Raw genomic sequence first — 21,255 nt, forward strand, 5'->3', positions numbered from 1 at the left:
GATTCGGGCCGTATTTCAGTACTTTTTTGCAAAATTACGCTAGTGCTAACACGTTTTCACAATGTGAATAATGTGAAAATGAAATGAGTGTATTCGCTAAGGGAAATAACTATACTTTGTACAATGAAAATCAGATAATAACACACATATGTAATTACGAAGCAAGAATTAACTTTTGCTGTTTTTCAGTCGATTGTAAAGAAAGCTTTAAGTGTATTGGTACATTGTATTGCTCTAAAAGCTGCCTCCTGCAAAGCTGTTAATAATGTCGTAGGAGAACTCATCGTTGTATATGATAGTGATTATTGAAATACTTGCCATGTATGTTTTCTCCTGATTATGAACACTACCGCCAAGATCACGACTGCACAACGCCTAAGACACCGCCTACAATTCCGCCCACTTGTGACTGAGATTTTTGAGAGACCGCCACCGAAACTTACAAAGAAATATAGAATTAAGGTAAAGCAGTATAAAATAAAATTGATATCAAATTCTGGAAATGTTAAAATGGCTCACTCAATCAAAGACGACAACCAAAACAAAAGTCTGTAGGTCATATTCTTGTATTAAGCAATGACGATCTGTTTAAGGTCTATTCATAAAATTATGTTTATCGCATATTTACTAAGACGAATAAACTGTTTCTCGACTGTGTATTTATTTGAAAAATAGTGATGAGACGTCTTTATAACGTCAAGTACGCCAAAATGACATATAACTGAGCGTCTCCTCGTTATAATAGGAAGCATCTTGTCTATTGTACACAATAAGGGCCAAGTAAACAACTCTCCTTGACGTAATTACAATCAATATGGTACCAGACTGTTTACCTATTTTTATACTGCCATCATAATAATTCTTATGTTGAAACATCTAGTAATAAAAATAATCAGCAACTATAAGTTTGAAAAATAGTCTTACCCGCTCTTTACTCTATTGTGAAACAGTCACCTTTCTGATTTTCCCACAGCTGTTTAAATATTTTACCTAATATACTGGTGCTCCCTCCATATCCTTTCATACACTTAGAGCATTGTCTATCAGTTTTATTGCAAAAGGTAACATTCTCACAATTAGGGCTACACTGCCCCAAGCAATTCAAACCATACCAACTATCAGGACATTCTGACAATGGAATAAATTATTTATTTTTCTATTTCTTTTCCCTACAAAATTATATGTTTAAGTCTTAACTCAGGCCATACCAAATTGATTAACAGTTCTTCGGAAATTTTTCAAAAAATATGGGAGCGACCGAGCGAGCGAATTTTTTTTTTTTCTCAATTTTGATATTTTCAGAGGCGGGTGGATTTTCAATGGAGCGAGCGGATATTTTTCCCCGCTTGGGCCCTAGAGGAGGCGGTTATGATACACATGAAGTTAACATTTCTTTAAGAATAACACAGAAATCAAGTATTTACAGTGTGACTAACACAGTAGATAGCTTTTCTATATGTTTTAAAGACTACGTGAATGATTTTGAAAATAAATTCTTGCCAAAACTCACTTACTAAGGGATGAGTGTCTTATTTTTAATTATGATTGTTCTACATTAATCTGAAGGCGTGCCCATTTAACGGCAGAGGACGAGGAATATTTAAGACAAAACGGGCACCCGAGTGGAATAACATATCTTCTGAAACCCAATTAGATGGCTCCGACACATGAGCAACTTTGTGCCCCTAGTGAAAGTCCAAACGGTAATGGAGAGGGGAAAGTAATAAATCACTTGACCAATGAGACCAAACGGGCACACAAATGCTTCGACATTGCTCGAATCCCATTGGAAATTTATTTTTAACAGACCAGGCTAGCTTAAGTTTTTGTGGTAGAGGTTCATTTCAGTCAAAAACAGACGGACAAAGAATCATCCCAATATGGCCACTCTGAAAAGTACTGTTATTTGTTGTGCTTTGATTGACCCAGAATTTTGAGTTGGGAAGGTCTGTTTTTTCAGTTTCTTTCTTTCAAACAATTCGCAGCCAATTAATATACAAACAGGGAAATTGGGGTTACAATTAGAAAAGAAATTATTTTTATATCTACACTACTTATTTGAAAAGTTAACCATTTTTTAAATATATGCATTTTGATAGAATATCTGACTGCCGTACTAAAGAAGTTACGTTCAAAACGATTTGGGCCCGATACAATTTATGTGATGGATCGGTCAGGATCTGTGAACAAACTTTTTTTAAGACAGCACTCGGCTTTGGCTCTAGATCTAACATACTGAACTAAACAACTGATTACAAATGGTTTGAAAATTTTATCTGAACGATATTTCTATGTTTAATCCAAATATTTTTAATTGAATCCCCGTGCACGTCTTACAAGTCGGTCTTTGTTCTTTTCACTTTATTGAACAATCGTAGAACATACCTTCTTCATCACCTACCGGCACATCGAAGGCCATGTGTGGCACTAGCACAGATACTCCAGATTTAAAACAAATGATGAACAACACCATAATTCCTGACCTTTTGAGTTTGGGTCATTAGCTACATGTATAACGGACGCACGAATTCCGACCAATATCACTTTGACGCATTAAAACAGCGACAAAACCTGTTTTGCCGTTATCATTCCGGACCGCGTAATCAGAAAAAACAAATTCGGAGATTTTTATGTACGTGCGGGCGGGTGATTTTTTTTTCTTTTTCTCGGGAATGAAATTATTGATTCGGTAGTTCCGACGAACGACAAATCAATTCGGTATGGCCTTAATGTATAAAATTGTGTTTTAGTATCTGGCAGTAATGTCATGAAAACAACCTAATATGTACATAATAATTCGCATGTATAAGAAAATGATACTTTGAAGTTATTGTTTTTGTGTCTATGGCAATATATGGTTGTCGTGAAACTTTAGAATCAGTGTATTACATTTTGTATTTTGAATATGTCATGTAAACAGACTGGTGTATTCATACCCTGATCGCAGTGGATTCCAATCCAACCTGGCATACAGTCAGTACACTGTCTGTCAAATTTACTACATAAGATCATGTTCCCACAGTGTTGCCTACACTGTCCTCTGCAGTTAACTCCGTACCAGCCAAACTCACATTCTAGAAATAAAAGCAGGAACATCTATAATTTACTAGTAACAAAAAAACATCCAAAACTTTTGATGCTGCCACTAAGGTTGCAGTGTAAATACCATACTTTACTGAAATTATTAAGAACGTCTGTGGTGAAATTCATTCTATGCGTAAACCTGAGGACATCATATATTTATCTTGCTATTGATATAAAATGTTGCACATACTTATATCGTATGTCAAACCGAATTTTAGGTATCTAACGACAACTTGATCATTTAAAAGTACCTTCGTCACAACGGGTTCTTTGCCAGCCAGGTTTACACTCCTCGCAATGTCCATCTACTTTACGACAAGAAGTTTCATTCGAACAGTAAGGACTACAAATATGTGAACAGTTTACACCATACTGACCGTCTGGACACACTGAAAATGGTCAAATTTAACTAAACATTGTACACAAACAAATCACATGAGAGAAAACGTGTGTTAACAGAGAGATTCTCGTGTTCCGTGGCAAAACGTGAACGTATTACGGCCCCAAAACGGATAATTCAAAAAGAAATGACGTCAACGTGAAAAAACAACGTAGACTTTACGGCGCATTTCATGGAATTTAATGACGTTGAGGGACAATATTTTCATTTACTTAGTTTTTATGCGTTTCATGCTAGAATAGCGTTAGCACATGCTCTTTTCGTGTTATAACATCTTCAGAATCCCTCGGGTACCAACAAATTCCTTGGGATTCTGCAGAACGTGAGTTATAAAACATGCGTTATCCCTACATCAGAAATAACGCCACGCACTCGATATGAAATTTGAACGTTAATATGGTAAAATATTAACGTTTCACGTTCCGTCGAAACTTAAAATGGGTATGTAAGAATGTTATTTGATAAATATTAAATGAACATTTTCCATTCAATGTGTTAGAAAGTACCTAGTTCACATGAAAGCCCTGTCCACCCAGGTTTACACTGTTGGCATTGCCCATTTATCTTACTACATACGTTTTCGCAGTTTTGACTGCAAACTCCCAAGCACTTTTCTCCAAACCTTCCAACTTCACATTCTATCAAAATATTTAATAATATGTAATTGAAACATGAGGACTAAACAATCCACAATGTATAGAAATATTAACATACAGTCAAACATGTATAATTATAAGGACAATGCTTGGGAGAGCCAAACTGCAGTCTTTATTTACAGGTGCTCTGTATTTAAATGTTAAAATGAACTGTAGATGCTTAACTCCAAGAACTGAAACTGTTGGTCATTACAGAAAGGTGATCTTTAACAGATGTTTGACTGTAAAATGATTGATACTTCGGTGGTATTTTGACGAAACACTCATACTTGTTTTTAGATTGAATAATCGCGAGCGCTCAAGATAATATGCCGTATACTCGAGATAAGGTGTCGTTCGATCTGAGTTTGAACTATCTGTTCAAAAAGAAGATTGTCAAAGTGTCAATAGCAAAATGTTATTCCGTTTATAGTGGAGAAGACAAAATTACAATTGTAGAAACTCATTTCAGAAATTTTCTGACAAATAACATAGCTTGAAACTTCTTTCCGATCTTAGAATAATTACACACAATGATATTATTGTTCTTTTTGTGTCCCGCTATCAAACTAAATGACATTTTGATGCGTAAATATATGGCCGCCATGGCCATAATTTATTGTTTCTATACGTATTTTCACAATACTATATTGCAAATGTTTCTTCATGGAAGTGTTTTACCTACTATTTACTGTTCACACTACTTGACTTGTGAATAGACGTGGCCATCAACGACCGTGACTTTCGTCAACATGTGTACTTGCATCTGTCTGAGCTGTGAAACTCAGGTGAACGACCAAGAACCATCATGACTCTCTCGCTTTAAGATAAACTTATTTTGAGCGTTTTACTTATTATCTCGAGCGCACCACATCTTATATCGAGTTCACGGCATTTAATTTCAAGAGTGCGACCTCCTTTCCAGAGCGCACAGCATCTTATCTCGTGTTAATAATGGATCTGTTTGCTTGTGGGCTTAATAGCTGACACGTCTTTGAAATAAACCTGTTTGCATAGAAAGTGAAAATGAAGTCAATGTCTCCTACCATTTTTACATGCACTACCCTTCCAACCTGGCTCACATGTCCCGCAGTGACCGTCTGTTGTACTACACAACGTGGTATTGATACAATGCGGACTACATTCATCTAAACAGTTAACACCATACCGTCCAATTTCGCATTCTGTCAATTTGAAAATATTAGTTATAGCTGACAATGAAATCAGCTTCAAACCTTGCTTAACGAGCAGAATACTTTCATTTAAGGAATTTATCCAGCTTGCTTGCGAAAGATAAATGATTCTTCCTAATATGTGCCCACTTGTTTCTAATATAATGCCTGGAGGCGGGCTTGGTGTCTTTCTCCATCATCAACAACTAGAAAGTCGCTTTATTACATATCACTGCTCCGGTATGACGTTTAACCATTAAAAATTACTATAAACCCTAGCAGTTTTCAATTCAATCCACTTGTCTTGGTATTTGTATTGTATGTATGTTATATGTATGTATGTTATATGTAATGTATATCTTGATAAATAAAAATGTTTAGACCAAAACACTTGTGAAAATCAGTGCACTAATGTCCTTCATAAATTTCGATTCTACTCGCACTAAATGTTACTAACTTATAATCTAGCTAATAAAATATGAATAAAATCTGTGTTGATTATAATTTTAGTGATTTTTATCAATCATAAATTAAATATAAATAATACAGATAATGTGTACTAAGTTTTCAAAAAAAATATCGATACACATCAATACATTCATGTGCTAGAAAAGATTTATATCAGTCTCATTCAGACGACCACGCACGCCCGCTTAGCTCACTAGGGACAGCGCAGATCTACGGATCGCGGGGTCGTATGTTCTCCGTAACGATATGATAAAAGACATTCTGCCCAAGATCATTCGTCCTCCACCTCTGATTCATGTGAGGAAGTTGTCAGTTACTTGCGGAGAACAGGTTTGTACTGGAACAGAATCCAGGAACACTGGTTAGGTTAACTGCCCACCGTTACATAACTGAAATACTGTTGAAAAACGGCGTTAAACCCAAAACAACATCATTTAAACGACCACTTTCACTAATACCTTATTACAGTCTGTCTGATCACAATTAATGCAGAAAAAAGGACTGCGCCATTACCTTCATTACAAAGACCACGGGGTTGAAACCCTGGCTGACAATCCCCCTCACATGTTCCGTTGAATCTGTCACATGTGTCATTATTACATTTTCCGCATTTTATTTTGCAATTTTCCCCGTATGTCCCATTTTGACATTCTGTAAAATTACAATAGGGCTCAATATGTATATATGAGATGGGAAAGTTCTCTAAATCTGATATAAAACATGAACAAAGGCCCAATAAGAATATGCATTTTCTAGGAATGCAGCATCTCCAAAACAAAACCCACACCTCATATTAAAAACACACTCGTATCAAAGCATTATCAGTATAATTGTATTTATATTTCAATTTATATACGCAGGGTTTCTATACTTAATTACGTTAACAATTTCACAGACACGTTAACATATAGAGGGGTAAACGAGAAAGAGGTCTAGGTGCATATACAGCTAAGAAAAGTACTAAGCTATATTTACCGGTTTCACAAGAACGTCCGTTCCAACCTGCTTTGCACAGTTTGCAGTTACCATTACTTTTATTACAAACATCTTGGCAGTTGTCACTACAAACACTAGCGCAGTTCATACCATATGTTCCATTGTCACATTCTGAAATGAAATAAATTATATGGTAAATGATAATAGCATTCAACAAGGTATTAGGAAATACGTTTTAGTGTGCTTGCTTATTTAATAACATAAATTGTGCTGGTCAAGTTAAGGTAGTTCTACACAAATACTGTTCCACAACGTAGAAATTTATCACAGAATCATTGTACGCAAAGGAAATTCAGTCAATAAAATCTGATAGAGCCGTGTTCTTAATTTTTTGGTTAATGCGACTTGAAAATATCTTCTTTGGGAATATTGCACTTTAATGACATTTTCGCATATAGAAAAAGTTTCTTCATATAGATTATTAATGAAACGTTTCATAGTTGTAGATTTACCTATTTTCAATTATATGATCAAATAAGTCTTAGCTTTTTCGCATTTTGCCACATATCAGTTGTAGTGCTTACATTTCGAATATGCTTATTTTTGTTATTATTTTGACTTTTTTTACATCAAAACAATTAGCCTTGAGAAAAACAGTTAAGCCTACTGTTTAACATTTGATATATGACACATGACAGATTCACGGCAACATTTATACTAACAGACATTACTCTATGAGTTCTGGTTAATCAAACGTGTAGAAAAATCTTAACCCTTACCCTGCTGAATTTCTATAATGCACTTGTCCATCTTTCAATCTGGGCGGTACTATTAACTGTTAAAAGGGGTGCTTACCAAAAGATGCTGACTGAATGGCAAACAGTGCAGATCTTGATCAGGCAGAATCAAACATGTCCAGCATGGTAAGGGTTAATACAAAACAGCTCTGGTACTTGATATCTAATTTTTATTGCTTTTGTGTTATATTTAACTTTTTTTCTTAAAGTGCTCCCCTTTATATATGTGTGAGATTGTGTTTCGGTGTACATAATCGCACTGTTTAACTTTTTCTGTGTTTTCAAACGGACGTTAATTTTATTACAGAAACTTGGTGATACCCAGCGAACACAAAAATAACACTTTTACATACCTACATAGACATACATCGAAAACAAACGAACTTTATAGTATATTTGCGTGTTTGAAATAAAACATCTCCCATGCCTTCCCGATATAGCTTGGCATCCAGAGCATGAAAAGGAATCTGGCGTTTGAAAGTTAATAAGGCGTCGAAGTTGTAGAAATTATTTCAAGATCAACCAGTTGTAAATTAGAACAAAGTAGCTCCCTTACTTTCATCACACAGCGCTGTTTGTTTATACCCAGCAATGCATCCTTTGTAACAAACTCCGTCTGTATGTTGGCACGTTTTTAAGAGGCAGTTGTCACAAGTGTTAGTGCAATTCAAGCCCCATTGACCACTTAGGCATACTGCAATGAAATCATTTCATTTCGCTACCTAGTGTATCAACTTTGTTTATACTAAAACTTTACATAGCCATTGCGGTTTTGGTGTATATCAGGTATATAGAAAATGCTAAGAAAGATGTGGATAAAGTTGGATTGTTCTACAACAGACAAAAAAAAATTAATATGCAAATGAAAAACGGATAAAAACCACATTCAAACAACGCAGCTGTGCGTACTGTACCCCGCATGAAAATGAGGGTACAAATAAATGTGTACACGTACACAGCGCTGTTCTGGTGAAATAACTTTTGAAATAACCCAATCTGCATCGAATACCCAGTGCTTACTATTACATGGACTAACAAACATAGTTACTACATAGACATGTTATTATATAAGGAAATAAGGTACGAGTATTCACTGCTTGGGAAATAAGATTGTGCTATTTAAGACTTTAATAAGAGTTCTGCTGCTATGCATATCTATCAAACATATCCTACTCTTGTCACACGAGTTCCCTATCCATCCCGCAACGCATCCGTACAAACAGGTACCAGTCTCCTTGTCGCAATTACCGACTCCTCCCTTACAATTACCGCTGCATTCATGTTGACAGTTTTCACCATGATACCCTTCCGAACAATCTGAAATAAATAGCACTCAAAACATAATATAGAGGATATTTGTTTGTTTGCAGTGTGATATCGAAATATATCTTCACCGATAAGGGAGACAATTGAATATTTTCACGAAGGAGGAGCCTGAGTGAAAATATCAGAATTGTCTCCCTTATCAGTGAAAATATATTTTGTTATCACACTGCAAACAAACAAATTTTCTTTTTATTTCATGCTAATTGGTGAATATCAACGAATTTTCTGTTTATTACATGCTTACAAGACCAATACTTCATGATTATATTAGGATTTATTTAGGCTACCGTGTTACATATGATGCATCCGCTAAATTACCATGGACACTCAGGCACATTATTATCGAATATTGTTGATTAGGTCCGTTAAATCAACATGGGCGCCATTTTGTTTTTGAAAACAACTACATTTAACATATTTTGTTAAAAATGCACAATCCGCGGCCAACAGACAGAAGTTAAGTACCGGTAAGCAACTTTTCGGTCAATGCCGTCAGTTCGTTGAATAACCGGAAGCTTGCTTTGTTTACAAACGCTGAAGGTCAGATTAAAAAACAACTCGAAAAACGTAAACAACTGGGGAATATCCGAAAGTCCTTGGAAAATCAAGCTGCAGAATTAAATATCAGCATGGAATTAATGAAAATATTGGTCTAGGAGCTGTATAGCATTATAACGAATAGGGATGGAATTTGGAACACAACTGGCTGGGTGGGGAAGAATTTTGACGAAAATGCTGGCATATTACGTAAGGTTGAGTTGATGTCTTGTGATAATAAGCTAAGACAACAACCAACTAAATGTGCTGTCGCCAGTAAAATCTACCATACGATAGTGAGGAACCGATGTAAAGTGGAGGAAAGACGTATCAATAGCTACATAATTTAATGGCAAGGCCAAGCAACCAAGGTAACATTTCTAGAGCATTACTACTGTTATTTCTTTTGTAAAGTTTATTATAGCTAGCTTGCCCTATATAGGACTATCTAGCTGTACATGTCTCCTGTATGGCTTGAATGTTATGATAATAATAGGATACCAGCAATTATTAAGGCAACAAAGGGAGTTAATTATAGAATATATTTCAAGGGAGATAATTTTATCTGAAAAAAAAAGAAGTTCGGCACTGTGAGTGATATAGAGAAATATCACACTGATATTTTTCAGTATTTCACCAGTAAGCATAAAATAAATAGAATGTAAGTATTTCTTAATTAAATAAATGAAAACCTTATCTCCAATTTTATAGATAATTTGCTGTACAATATATTGTACTTTAAGTAGTAAATAATCTAATTAAATAATTGAATTCGATTGTTTATTGGTTTTTCTGCCATTAGTGTTTTTATTTTTCTTTATTCAGATATTATTTGATGGTCAAAATGGCATCTGAAGCGTAGCAATAGTATTTTCTATTTCATATATTTTATTTAAGCTCTAATAATTTCGTATTTGTAAATGACTTATAGTTACGTGAATTATATTAATAATGAACTATATCTCGCATATATTTCGATTATTATGTTATATTGTAGTTAACGACCTTATACCTACGCTAGTATTTAAGATATACCTTCATCACACCTGGTTCCCGTCCAGCCGGCGCTGCAACCGAAGACGCAAGAACCGTTCACTTTGTTACAGTTCGCAAGTCCTCCATAACAGTGTGAGCTGCATTGTATCTGGCAATTGTTCCCGTAAAGCCCCTCTTTACATGCTTAATACATGCAAAATAATTCGTTGTGAAACTAATGTAAACAAGAAAATGCGTAGAAAACTAGCGAATGAAACTTAATATGTGATAGTAATCATTAAAGGTAAACTTTTATCACTTACATTTTCTTTTCTTCTAGCTGTTCAACCGAAGGAAAAAGAATCTTGGATGATTTGAAAATTTGTTCTTCCTCCATAACAGTGCGAAATACATTGATTTTGACAAAAGTTTCCGTATTTGTTTTATAAAAATGCTAGAACTGAAAACAATTCAAGTTCTTAAGTTCGAACTACACATTCAGTTTCCTAAACACACTACGCATAGCTTATCTTAACATTGCCATATTCTTTAGTCAGGTTGAACTATATTCAGTTTGCCAATGTTTCCCGTTTAACCCACCTTCAAACTTTAAATAACAAGGAAACATTTGCGAAACTAATGAAAGAAGAAATTGAGAATTAAGGAGTAAGCATGTAATTTGAATAGAGATAGTCTTTGAAAACATACTTTCGTTACACATGTTTCCCGTCCATCCAGCAGAGCAGCCTAAGATGCAAGAACCATTAACTTTGTTGCAATTCGTAAATCCTCCATCACAGTTAGAACTACACTGTGATTGGCAGTTTTCTCCATAAAACCCTTCCGAACATGCTAAAAGCATTAACATAAAAATATGCAAGGAGATATCAAATCCCAAGATTTCTTATTAACAAACAACAACACACTAAGTCTTATAGTTATTTGTCATCAAAAGGTTTATACAGCTAATAATTTTTGTATATATAGAAAATGTTATAAACCTGAAATAATGAAGTAAATCAGTAATAACAAAAAAATGAAGAGAAATGTAAGCTAAAATTTTCTGCTATCAACAAAAATAGATCAGCGTCATTTACAATTTCGATATTGTTCAGTCCAATACAGAGATATTGTGTTCGAATACGAACATTGGTTACAACTGTCGCCAATATAGTCAGGGTTACAACCAGTCGTACAAACGCCGTCCGTGTGTCTGCATGCAGTATTGTCCTTACAGTTGACGCTACACGTAAACTGGCAATCTTGTCCGAACAATCCCACCTCACAGTCTATAATATAATTCAAACCGACTTTCATGAAGTCTCATGGCAGTTAAAATAAAAACCCAGATATATGATATTCATCAAAATGAACATTTTGTAAAACATTCTCTCAAATCAATGAAGTCGTGTTATATGTGATGTTTAAATAAGGAGAAACATCTTACCAAAGAACGGACAAGTATTTTACAAGACACGGCACAAAATAATCAAGCAAGCAGAGTTATAGAAATTACTTTTTAATCTGTTTACTAATAGCGAAAAGGACAATAGCAATACATTTTTGAGTTAGAAAACAAACCATTATCACATATTTCACCGGTGTATCCCGGAACGCAACCATCTGTGCAATAACCATTTGTCCTATTACAGACATATCCTGTCTTGCAGTTCTGGCTGCAATTCAATAAACAGCCTGGTCCGTATGTATCATCATTACATTCTGAAATCATTAAGTTTCATAATCACACTTTGTATAATTAAAGCAAGGATAAAAGTTCAACACGAAACTTTCCATTCAAAGAATGCTGCCGCCGGAACAACACTCCACATGGAAATAGGGTTACAGCCCTGTAAATTTAGACTGATCGTTCCAAGGCGGTGCCCTACTGTATTCCTTTATTTGTGTGTTTATCCTTGTTGTCTCTGTTTTTGTCAATATGAACTTATGTATGTTTATCATGTACAATGATTTGCATGATAAATGCTCTTACTTTAACAGATAAAGAATACGAGCCGTTATTGAGCGCAATAACGCTAACAACAGCAGTATAGCCGCAAGATTTTTTTGAAAAGTATAATGCTATTAACTACACACACCTTTATCACATATATTGCCAAAGAATCCCGGCACGCAACCACCCGTGCAGTAGCCATCTGTCTTTCTACATACAGACCCTGCCTGGCACTTCGGCTACAATCCAATGAACAACCTAATCCATATTTACCGTCATCACATTCTGTATAACGCAAACAATATCTTGCAAGTATTATTATCTTTTCCATGTTTTCCGTAATAATCTATTACCCGTAGCACATAACAATATTACTAAATCAACGATACGTAAGACAGAATTTCACGCTTCTCGTCTTGTGTTCTTAGGAAATGCAAGCTTTGTTCTAGCAGAGGTATGAATATAGTCAAGTGCATTTAATTAAGTAGATAAAATGTTTAATGTTTAATTTGTATCAAATTTCGTTTATCAAATTCCTTGGTAAGATATGACGTTAGAAAAACTGTAGACAAGATATACCTCTGATACATTTAGGGCTCTTATAACCAGGCATACAACCACTAGGACAGTCACCAGATATAACGTCACATGAGTCCTGGTTCGAACAAAAGCCACAAGTCTTCTCGCACTGATCTCCCCATTGAGTTGAATTGCATTCTACAGAATTTATATATATGATTAAAACTTTCCCACAACTTTCACTATGCAATTTTCAATCTGACGACAAATTGGTTTCGGCGTTAGACAATTGTTATGCTACGTTCATCGCATATAAATTAGCCTGCATCACCTATTAAGAATGATGCGTTGCATATCAAATATAGATTTTTGTCGCAAATTAAAACACCTCGAGAAATAATCAGTTGAATGGAACAACATTTTAAGTAAAAAAAGTCATATCAAAACATTACGATGCAAAATAATATTTAAATGAAGTTTATAAAATATGTATTGCTTTAAATTTAATATATTCTTAACAACGTAATATAAAAAGAATAAATACACCAGTTTAAAAGTTTATGATAAGTATAAAGGGCTTACCATTGTTACACGTGCCATTTGCACCTGTCCATCTTCCAAGGCATCCAAATGGGCAGATACCTGACATTCTGTCTGATAGTGTCACTTGTGTCATATTTTGACACTGACACGGTGTAGCACAGTCAAACCCGCAGTCGTAGTCAAGGCAATCTGTATGTTTAGTCAAAACTCAAAAGATACATTTGATAACAGCAAACGTTTCCATATATTATTTCTTATCAACTGCATACTGCACATAAAAAATAACACGATAGTATTCCATGTTTCAAAACTTAAGAAAGAGAATACAAACCTTTCATAATCCTGACTTTATTATTCATAATACAAAATAAAACGAAGTGAATTATCATCAATATACGCATACTTCGTTTTTCAACAGTACTTCAGTTATGCGGGCAGTTAACATAATCAGTGTTCCTGGATTCTGTACCAGTACAAACCTGTTCAAGTAACTGCTAAATTCTCCACATGAATCAGATGTGGAGGACGAAATGACTTCAGACACAATAGCTTGTATCAAATCGTCTGGGATTGAACTTGCGACCCCGCCGTTTGTAGATCTGTCTTCTGTGTATTGAGCTTAGCGGGTGGACTCACAAAATCCAGATTTTATATCCATAATACAAAAAACAAAAAAACAAATGATCATCGATATGCGTACATGTATACAGTAAATTTGAAATTCATTTAACGAGGGTCGTATACATTACCACAAAAAAGCTGAACTTCGCACAGAACTAATCTCCCCAATTTCGGAAGGCTTATATTGAAGGAGTTTGCAGTAATACTGGTCCTGAATTCCGTGACTGGGGGATTGATTCCCTTATCATCATGTACCATTTCCCAATCTGACGAATCGTTGGAAGCCCAGAATTGGTAGGCACGAATATAAACTGATAAAATAACAGTTATGTAAAATATCAGGACTGGTAGTAAAGTTCATAAATTCAACATTATTTCAGTCAATGATTTTAAAATAAGGTGTTTAAACTTTAGCCTGCTGGCGGCAAGTGATTCTGTCCTTGCGACCAGTGCACACCAAGATCAGCCTGCACGAATCATGGGCTGCACTGTTCGCTAGGCAGTAATCTTTTAGTGAACACGCCTTCAAATAATAAATGGTTCTGCCCAAATTGAATGATGGACCAGTCCGTTTTGGAAATTTGGCAGGCTTGTTGTTAATTTACCGCAAACTTTAATTGCTTGACTATTCTGTCGAGGAATTTTCTACCTATAAAACGAACTACACGTGTATTTATAGGTATATACATTGCTTTACCAGCAAATGAAATGATTTAATCAGGAGTCAAGTTATATCTTTGTTCAAGCAGCGATTACCTCCCCTTGTGGTACAGATTTGCGATTTAACTTTTTAACTCTGCAATTTAAATACATAATGAAAGCAAAATTTTTCTTGTGGGAAATTTAAGTACTGTTTTGCGTAATTTCATTTTTAATTGTCTTACCCTTGTATAATTCAAGGATGTCAACGTAGTCAATCTTTTTCATCTTGCCAATGTTTAAAGTCCACCACGGAGTATTAGAGACCCCGGTGGAAGTGCAGCGGTCCCACCTGTCTGTCTTAAATACACCATCAACTGCACTTGATGCCGAGTTGCTATCGCTGTTTCCAGAACTTTGGGATGCATTCTGTCCAAATGCTAGATTACGACCTGCATATTTGACAAGTTGTTTCAACCGAGACATAATTTGAAAAACCTAATGCACGTGTTACATACAAAACACAAACATAAGTTGTCTAAAACTAAACGCGCAAACATATGAAACGTGCTTGTAAGTAAAACTAGTAAACATGCGGTCGGAAATATATCTTATTTGCATTTCAATTTGTGTTAACACCTCCCACGGAATAGCAGTATGGTAACACTCTTTCTCGGCGCCTGTATGGCGCCAAATAATACATCGACGTGGCGTCAAATTTCCGCGTATTAACAGAAATGTGCACGAGTTTTTTGTATACGAATGTGATTTTCTTTATGCCATCTACACATTTCAGTTGTAAAGCGTTACGTTCACGAAACTTCTTTTTTCCACTATATGCTATTTCCTCCCTTTATTATAGTAAACTTGCCTTAAATATCCAAGAGTTAAAATGAGAGCAAAAACATAAGAGCCGCGCCATGAGAAAACCAACATAGTGGCTTTGCGAACAGCACGGATCCAGACCAGCTTTTGCATCCGCGCAGTCTGGTCAGTATCCATGCTGTTCGCTAACGGTTTCTCTAATTGCAAAAGGCTTTGAAAGCGAACAGCATGGATTCTAACCAGACTGCGCGGATGCGCAGGCTGGTCTGGATCAATGCTGGTCACAAAGCCACTATTTTGGTTTTCTCATGGCGTGGCTCAATTATTAAAAGATGAAGTGTATGAACAGTTACTTTACCTCTATATAGTCTGAAATCACAGAGAACTAGTTGTGTTGCAGGGCTTGCAAGTGTTATTCTAACTTGGTTTCCAACAAGACCTTTGTCGCATCTCACTCTTATGCGCTTATTTGCTGGTATGGTACCATTGCGCTGGAAACACATTTGCGCTCCGGCGGGGTAATAGCTCTTGTCGGTATTTCTCCACCATGGGACATACTCAACAGTAACCATAAACTCTTTGAAGTATTCTGTAGTAAAATGAATTAAAATACATCAAAATAAACACCATTTATTTCATAACGAACTGATAAATTAGATATCACCTTCCATATGTTTGAAAGTATATTTGAACTACCTCGTGCACGGTACATTCTTTGAAACTGCTGGTAATTGTAGTTATATTGTAGCGTTAAATTAATAATCACCTTTGTAATCTAGTTAGATATTTTTCTGAAAATAATCTTATCCCAATCTAAAAGGTTCATCAATGTATTCCCTGTTTCACATATTCAAAGCCGGTGTGGTACTTTTGTAGTAAGTTTAAGTAAATGCAAAGTGTCCGTGCAGTAAACATGTAAATGTTAACATTCAAAGGCAATATTATATCTTATGTTATGTAATTCCAATGTTAAACGTTCAAAGGTCTTATGGTACGTTAACATATTTTATAATGTTACTATTGATCCAATTTGTTGTGAATTTATATAATAGTTATAAGAATACATCAAAATTGATCTGAGCGAGTCATTGGTCCAGGATTAAGATGTCATGCTCTTCAGAAGACGGCTAAGAACCAACATTTGAAAGTGACTTCATTTTCTATAAACAGTTTAATATATAAAAGAAAATCATCATAGGGAAAAACTATCTACGTTTACATCGTACATGCAAATACTACGGGAAAAACAATTATAATAAATGTTTAATGAAGGATAGCAAGTTTTTTTTGAAATTATATACCACAAGGAAAACACTTGATATTTACTTGTGTAAAAGGTTACAGCTGTAACCAAAGTAAACTGGTTTATTTACAGATCATATAACAATTAATCTCGCTGTGTGTATGTAGTTCAGAGGTGGAGAATATATTTCATAACGATAATGAAACTCTTATAAAATATGATGTTCAAAAGAGGTTTGGTATATCATGTTATGTAAAAATCTAATAAAGCTTACACACCTAAACCATCATCATTTGTTAACAATTCTAGCTCAGCAACAGTCACGTTTTTCGGAAGCCATAATTTCCACCACGGACTAACTGTCCTGCGTGAGGTTGCATAGTTTGTGTAGCTACAGGTTGATAAGTCTCGGTCATTTGCTAAGAGAGAATACAAATTCTTAGGTAGGTTGTCTGTATGCCGAGACAGCTCTTCTATGGCTATGTTTTCTGAAAATGTGGAATGTGCATGACGATATTGCATAAATAACAAAATATTCTTTACTAAAGCGTAGATCTAGCGTCTAGTACTCTTATTAAAAAAATAGTCATTGAACAGTTCATTTGTTTCTAGCTTTGGAACTACCACCTAGTACTTTGTGTGAATGTTAAATGTCAATTTCACGGATCACTTTAACAATAAATTCCTTTCAAGCCATACAGTGTATGAACAGACTCAGTCATACCGTATATACCTCCAACGAATATTCTTATAAATTTTGTTGAGACACTGTGATTATTGCAAGTAGGTATACATACTGTATTGACAAGCAGGTCCTACCCAGTCAAAGCCACAGCCAGATTGGCATTCTCCAGTCACAAAGTCGCACTGCTCGTTGTCCATACAGTGACACATAAAGTCACAGTTGCTTCCAAAACGATAAACACCACTTTTGTCTTGGTTGCAGTCCGCATCTATATGAGGTTATTCTTACATCGGTTATATGAATATAAAGGGATATTATCCATTTAAGTTATGTGTTTTCTTAGTTTCACGGTTAAACATGTGAATTTCATGATACTTTCAGCTTTATACATATGAAGCTGTTTCAAAAGATTCGTTAAATAGGAAAATAGCAACAGTAGTAAGACGTAGCAAAAAAAACACGTGAAATTGGCAGTAGCAAACATATGAAAGTGGTAGTAGCAGTAGCAGCAGTTGCAATAGAAAAATCGTGCAGTTGGCAATAGCACTAACAGTAGTAGCAGTACCAAAATGTAAAATAGGCAGTAGCAGTAGTGGTTATAGCAAAAATGTGAAATTGACAGTAGCAGTAGCAGCACAGAAATAAGAAGTAGCAGTATCAGCAACATCAAAAACGTGAAACTGGCAGTAGTAGTGGCAGCAGTGGCAAAAATGAGATATTGTCAGGAGAACAGCAGTATAAACTTCCACTTGACTTTCCATTCCTTCCAACAATATATGAAAATAGATAGAGCACTTCAATGCCGCTGTTTGAAACATTGAACACACTTCATCACAACCTTGCTCTTCACCCCTATTTTTATCTTTTACATTACTAACAACTTTTCCTTTCCCTTTTATATTGGCCCGTTTTTCTTTTATTTTCTACTAACAATCTTTGTGGATTGACGTCCATGAAAGTGTCTACGTCCCTGTAAAGGGTTAGACAATATTGGAAGACAGACAGACAGACAGACAGTATCTGTAGCAATACTTTGAAGTTGACAGAAGCAACGGTAGCAGTAGAAATAAATTAGATTGGCAGCATTAGCAGAGCAATAGCAGCAGAACAAAACGCAGTATCAGCAAAAGCAGGAGCAATAGAAAAAGCATGAAATTGGCAGTAGCAGTAGTAAAATTGGCAGTAGAGTTATTAGCACTGTAACAACAGTAGTACTAGAAGAAGAAATAGTAGCAGTAGAGAAATAATGAAATTGGTAATAGCGGTAGCAGAAGTAGCAGTAACAACCACATGAAATTGGCAGTAAGAGTAGTATCAGTAACAGTTTAAGAATAAGCAGTAGCAGTAGCAACATTTTGAAATTGGCAGAAGCAGTAGCAGAAGTAGCAGTATTAAAAATGAAAGCTTGGCAGTAGCAGTAGCTGATACTATTTTTACTAATTCTGTTTCTACTGCTATGACCAATTTCAAGATTTTTCCACTGCTATAGCTGCTACTGCTTATTCTAGCAAAGCTATTACTACTACAAATTTCACATTTTTTGCCACAGGTGCTTTGCGACTAGATTTAAAGCCGCAATATTGCCTACCCACCGTGATTTGATCGATATTTTTCTTAATAGTATTTGAATTTCTTAACAGATATAGGCACCAAACAACTCACAACTCTCTACTTAAATGCTACTTTGAAATATTCAGAATTTGCTAATTACACGAAAATTTACGAGGCAGTTTTCTTGCCTTATTTCCAACCAACGGAAATGGATTAGGCCCGCGCACGTAGGGAACCTCGGTCGTTCTGCCTGTTTCGCAGAATATGTCGTTATCATTGCCAAACAATTGTTACTTTGCTCTACACATTTCACACACAAACCATTCCTTTTGCATTGTTTAAAGTAGTAGTGTGTAAATAAGTTTAATTCAAAAACATATATTGCGTTTTACTCGACCTGACGGGGCGGAGTCAATCTCTGGCTTATGCAAATAATGGTAATTCAAAAAACGAGCAAAACAGGTAGAGGTACAGTGGTTACAGTGTAAGGTAGATGGCCAGTGAATAAGAAATCAGGTTGCCGGATATATTACACATCCTGCACAATAATGCAGTGGACGTCACGAAACCACGTCCCGCTAGGTAGATTAAAATGCACTAGATTTAGTCAAAAATAAATAGAAATTCATTCTTTTGTTGGCATGTGATTTCTATTTACAAAACTTTAGTTAACATTAGTCGTATTGGTAAGCCAGTGAGTCCGTTCGTTTCATCCAAGTCGGGATACGTTGGTCACGTGAGCGTAAAGAACGAAAAACACTTTTTTTTAAATAAACGAACAATCCGGGATGCGTCGACCGCGTGAAAGTCTAGTTAAAGTTACAAAATTCTAATTTGTTATGATTTTCTTTTGTGGCTTGTTCTAAACAAGTTAGCGAAATATTTAATTTAGTATGATTTTACCTTTACTGGTACTAACTACAATTTTCCAAATGTTTCCCCGTATCTATATCGCGAAAATAAAGCCCATCTCGCAAGGCCGGCATTCGTCGGTGTACGCCAGATAGATCACGGCAGTGCTGGGTTGTAAAATGAATGTCTATTCCGCTGCAAGCGCCGCAAATGTGGAACGAATTGACCAATGTCACATTACCGCTATCGGATCTGAATATTAAACTTTAAACTAAAAAGTAATACTTTCAACAAAAACAAAGAGTAATTGGTTTTAACGTCTAGAAACTATGCTACACTTTTGTAACATTATGGATTTGAACTTGTAAACATGTCGAATATAATGGGTAGATGGTCAGAGATAAAACATTTTTTTCTTCAGCTGATTATATTCAAAACCTTAAAAATAAAGATCATAGACAATAAAAAATGTTGTGTCACCTCTGTCATTATCAGATTATACAAATATTCTACATATCCACATAACAAGCCCAATTTGTTTTTGACCTACTAGTGGTGTACCATGTCTCGGTTCGATTGCCATTTACACAAAGAAGATGTTCAAGCATTGTTTACTCTGCGAAAGACATTGACGCGCGGACCATAAAGAGAGCATTATGACGTCAATTATGAGGTCAGATTGCCACATGATGTCCAGTTCATTACTACTCGGATAGATAAAGCCCAGCATTATTTTTATTAAAATATTTCAATATACATTTGGCAATGAAAACAACCGGGCCTTGTGATTTGTCGCCTAATTTAGCACGGTTCATCGTTCAGATGCTTAGATATTAAACCACTGACTCGCGCTAACGCCCTCTTGGTTTAATTCCTGCTCATCTGACCTACGAACCGTAATGAATTAGACAACAGACCACACGAAGGTCTTGATTATTTGTTCATTATATACGAAAATAGGTCATTTGCACTTGAATAGAATAAAGCATAAAGTGATATATTATGGAGCACTTAAAGTCCGACGCTATGTACATGTTTAACCAAACTTCTAAGCAGTGATTTCCGTTGCCGCTACGCTCTCGTCAATGAGTGCGTAGCGGCAAGGGAGATCACTGCGTTGGAGTTTGGTGTTTAAGGCTATATACCAATAAAAGAAACTGTTCTTTGTTTTATATAAAATTCAGCTACTTCAGAACAATTTTGTTACAGTTTCTAGATTTTCACTCTGCCGTAGAGCTATTTTCCACAAGATATCCATACATTTGCTTCAAGAAAACGAAAAGAAAAAGGGGTGTTGAATAGTATGCAGTGAAATGCAAGTCAACTGAAGTCAGGTACCCTCATATTGCCGCATTTCAGAAAGCGGTCCGCAGAATAAACACCCTACTTTCGTTTTCAAGTAAACAACTCGAAAACATGCGAATATTAACATGAAAAGTGTCCTATTTTATGTAAAATTCATTCCACGAGTGAAATAATACCCATTTGGCCTC

General features: G+C 35.5%; 1 protein-coding gene across 1 annotated transcript; it reads right to left on the reverse strand.

The window, feature by feature from the left end:
• Positions 1–358: 358 nt before the first annotated feature.
• On the reverse strand, positions 359–15,092 carry LOC123558638 (multiple epidermal growth factor-like domains protein 10). Its single transcript, XM_053544763.1, has 17 exons — positions 14,852–15,092; positions 14,174–14,278; positions 13,386–13,535; positions 12,864–13,001; positions 12,430–12,507; positions 11,912–12,052; positions 11,039–11,182; positions 10,391–10,534; positions 8,666–8,809; positions 8,049–8,186; positions 6,735–6,866; positions 6,273–6,410; positions 5,166–5,303; positions 3,991–4,122; positions 3,336–3,473; positions 2,937–3,074; positions 359–438 (listed from the first exon to the last, which is right to left on the reverse strand). The coding sequence occupies exons 1-17, from the start codon at positions 15,090–15,092 to the stop codon at positions 359–361; spliced, it is 2,319 nt and encodes a 772-aa protein (XP_053400738.1).
• Between the last annotated feature and the right edge of the window lie 6,163 nt (positions 15,093–21,255).

The sequence above is a fragment of the Mercenaria mercenaria genome, chromosome 5, assembly GCF_021730395.1.
Source record: "Mercenaria mercenaria strain notata chromosome 5, MADL_Memer_1, whole genome shotgun sequence".
Classification (NCBI taxonomy): Eukaryota; Metazoa; Mollusca; class Bivalvia; order Venerida; family Veneridae; genus Mercenaria; species Mercenaria mercenaria.